The 987-nt window shown below is 68.4% G+C and overlaps 1 protein-coding gene across 1 annotated transcript; it reads left to right on the forward strand.

Annotated features, from left to right (window-relative positions):
* Positions 1–7: 7 nt before the first annotated feature.
* LOC113942604 (leucine-rich repeat-containing protein 14-like) lies at positions 8–609 on the forward strand (the record flags this gene model as incomplete). Its single annotated transcript, XM_027633705.1, has 1 exon — positions 8–609. A coding segment is annotated over one exon (588 nt), but the record flags the coding sequence as incomplete, so codon positions are not given.
* Between the last annotated feature and the right edge of the window lie 378 nt (positions 610–987).

The raw sequence follows: 987 nt of genomic DNA on the forward strand, positions 1-987 counted from the left end.
CCCCCCCCCTCCCCTTTCCAGCGAACTCCAGGCTCCGCTGGAAAGCCTGGAATTGGCCTTCTGCTCCCTCCTTCCCGCCGACTTCGCCTTCCTCTCCCAGAGCTTCCACGCTCCGGCCCTCAAGCGCCTGGACCTGAGCGGCCACGACTTCTCCCAGAGCCTCCTGGAGCCCCTGCGGCAGCTCCTGGACGAGGCCTCGGCCTCCCTGCTCCACCTGGACCTCATGGAATGCCGCCTCACCGACTCCCACCTGGACTCCCTGCTGGCCTCGCTCCGCCGCTGCCTCCGCCTCCGCTTCCTCGGACTCTTCGGGAATTCCCTGAGCACGGCCGGGCTGCGGGAGCTGCTCCGCAGAACCGCGGCCTTCCCGGAGCTGCGGCTCGTGGTCTACCCGGTGCCCGTGGACTGCTACAAGCCCGGGCTCCACCAGCGCCGCTCCGGCTCCCGCTGGGTGCTGGAGGAGCGCCTGGACCGGGAACGCTTGGGAGCGGCGGGCGCGGAGCTGGCCCGGATGCTGGAGAGCTCCGGGAGGGCCGACGTCGTCTGGACCTGCAACCCCTACGGACACGGGGCCCTGGATTATTTCTCCTTGTAGCTGCTCCCTCCTTCCTTCCCCCATCCGGAGGATCCCGGGGATTCCCTCTCCCTCCTGGAGGATCAGAGGATCGGAGGATCCCGGGGATTCCCTCTCCTCGCTTCCCCCCCTGGGGATTCCCTCTCCTGGAGGATCCCAGGGATTCCCTCTCCTCGCTCCCCCCCCCCCCCGGGGATTCCCTTTCCTGGAGGATCCCGGGGATTCCCTCTCCTGGAGGATCCTGGGGATTCCCTCTCCTGGAGGATCCCGGGGATTCCCTCTCCTCAATTCCCCCCGGGGATTCCCTCTCCCTCCGGAGGATCCCGGGGATTCCCTCTCCTGGAGGATCCCGGGATTCCCTCTCCTGGCTTCCCCCCCTGGGGATTCCCTCTCCTGGAGGATCCCGGGGATTC

This window comes from Corapipo altera, unplaced genomic scaffold (genome assembly GCF_003945725.1).
Source record: "Corapipo altera isolate COAL_440 unplaced genomic scaffold, ASM394572v1 48605, whole genome shotgun sequence".
NCBI lineage: Eukaryota > Metazoa > Chordata > Aves > Passeriformes > Pipridae > Corapipo > Corapipo altera.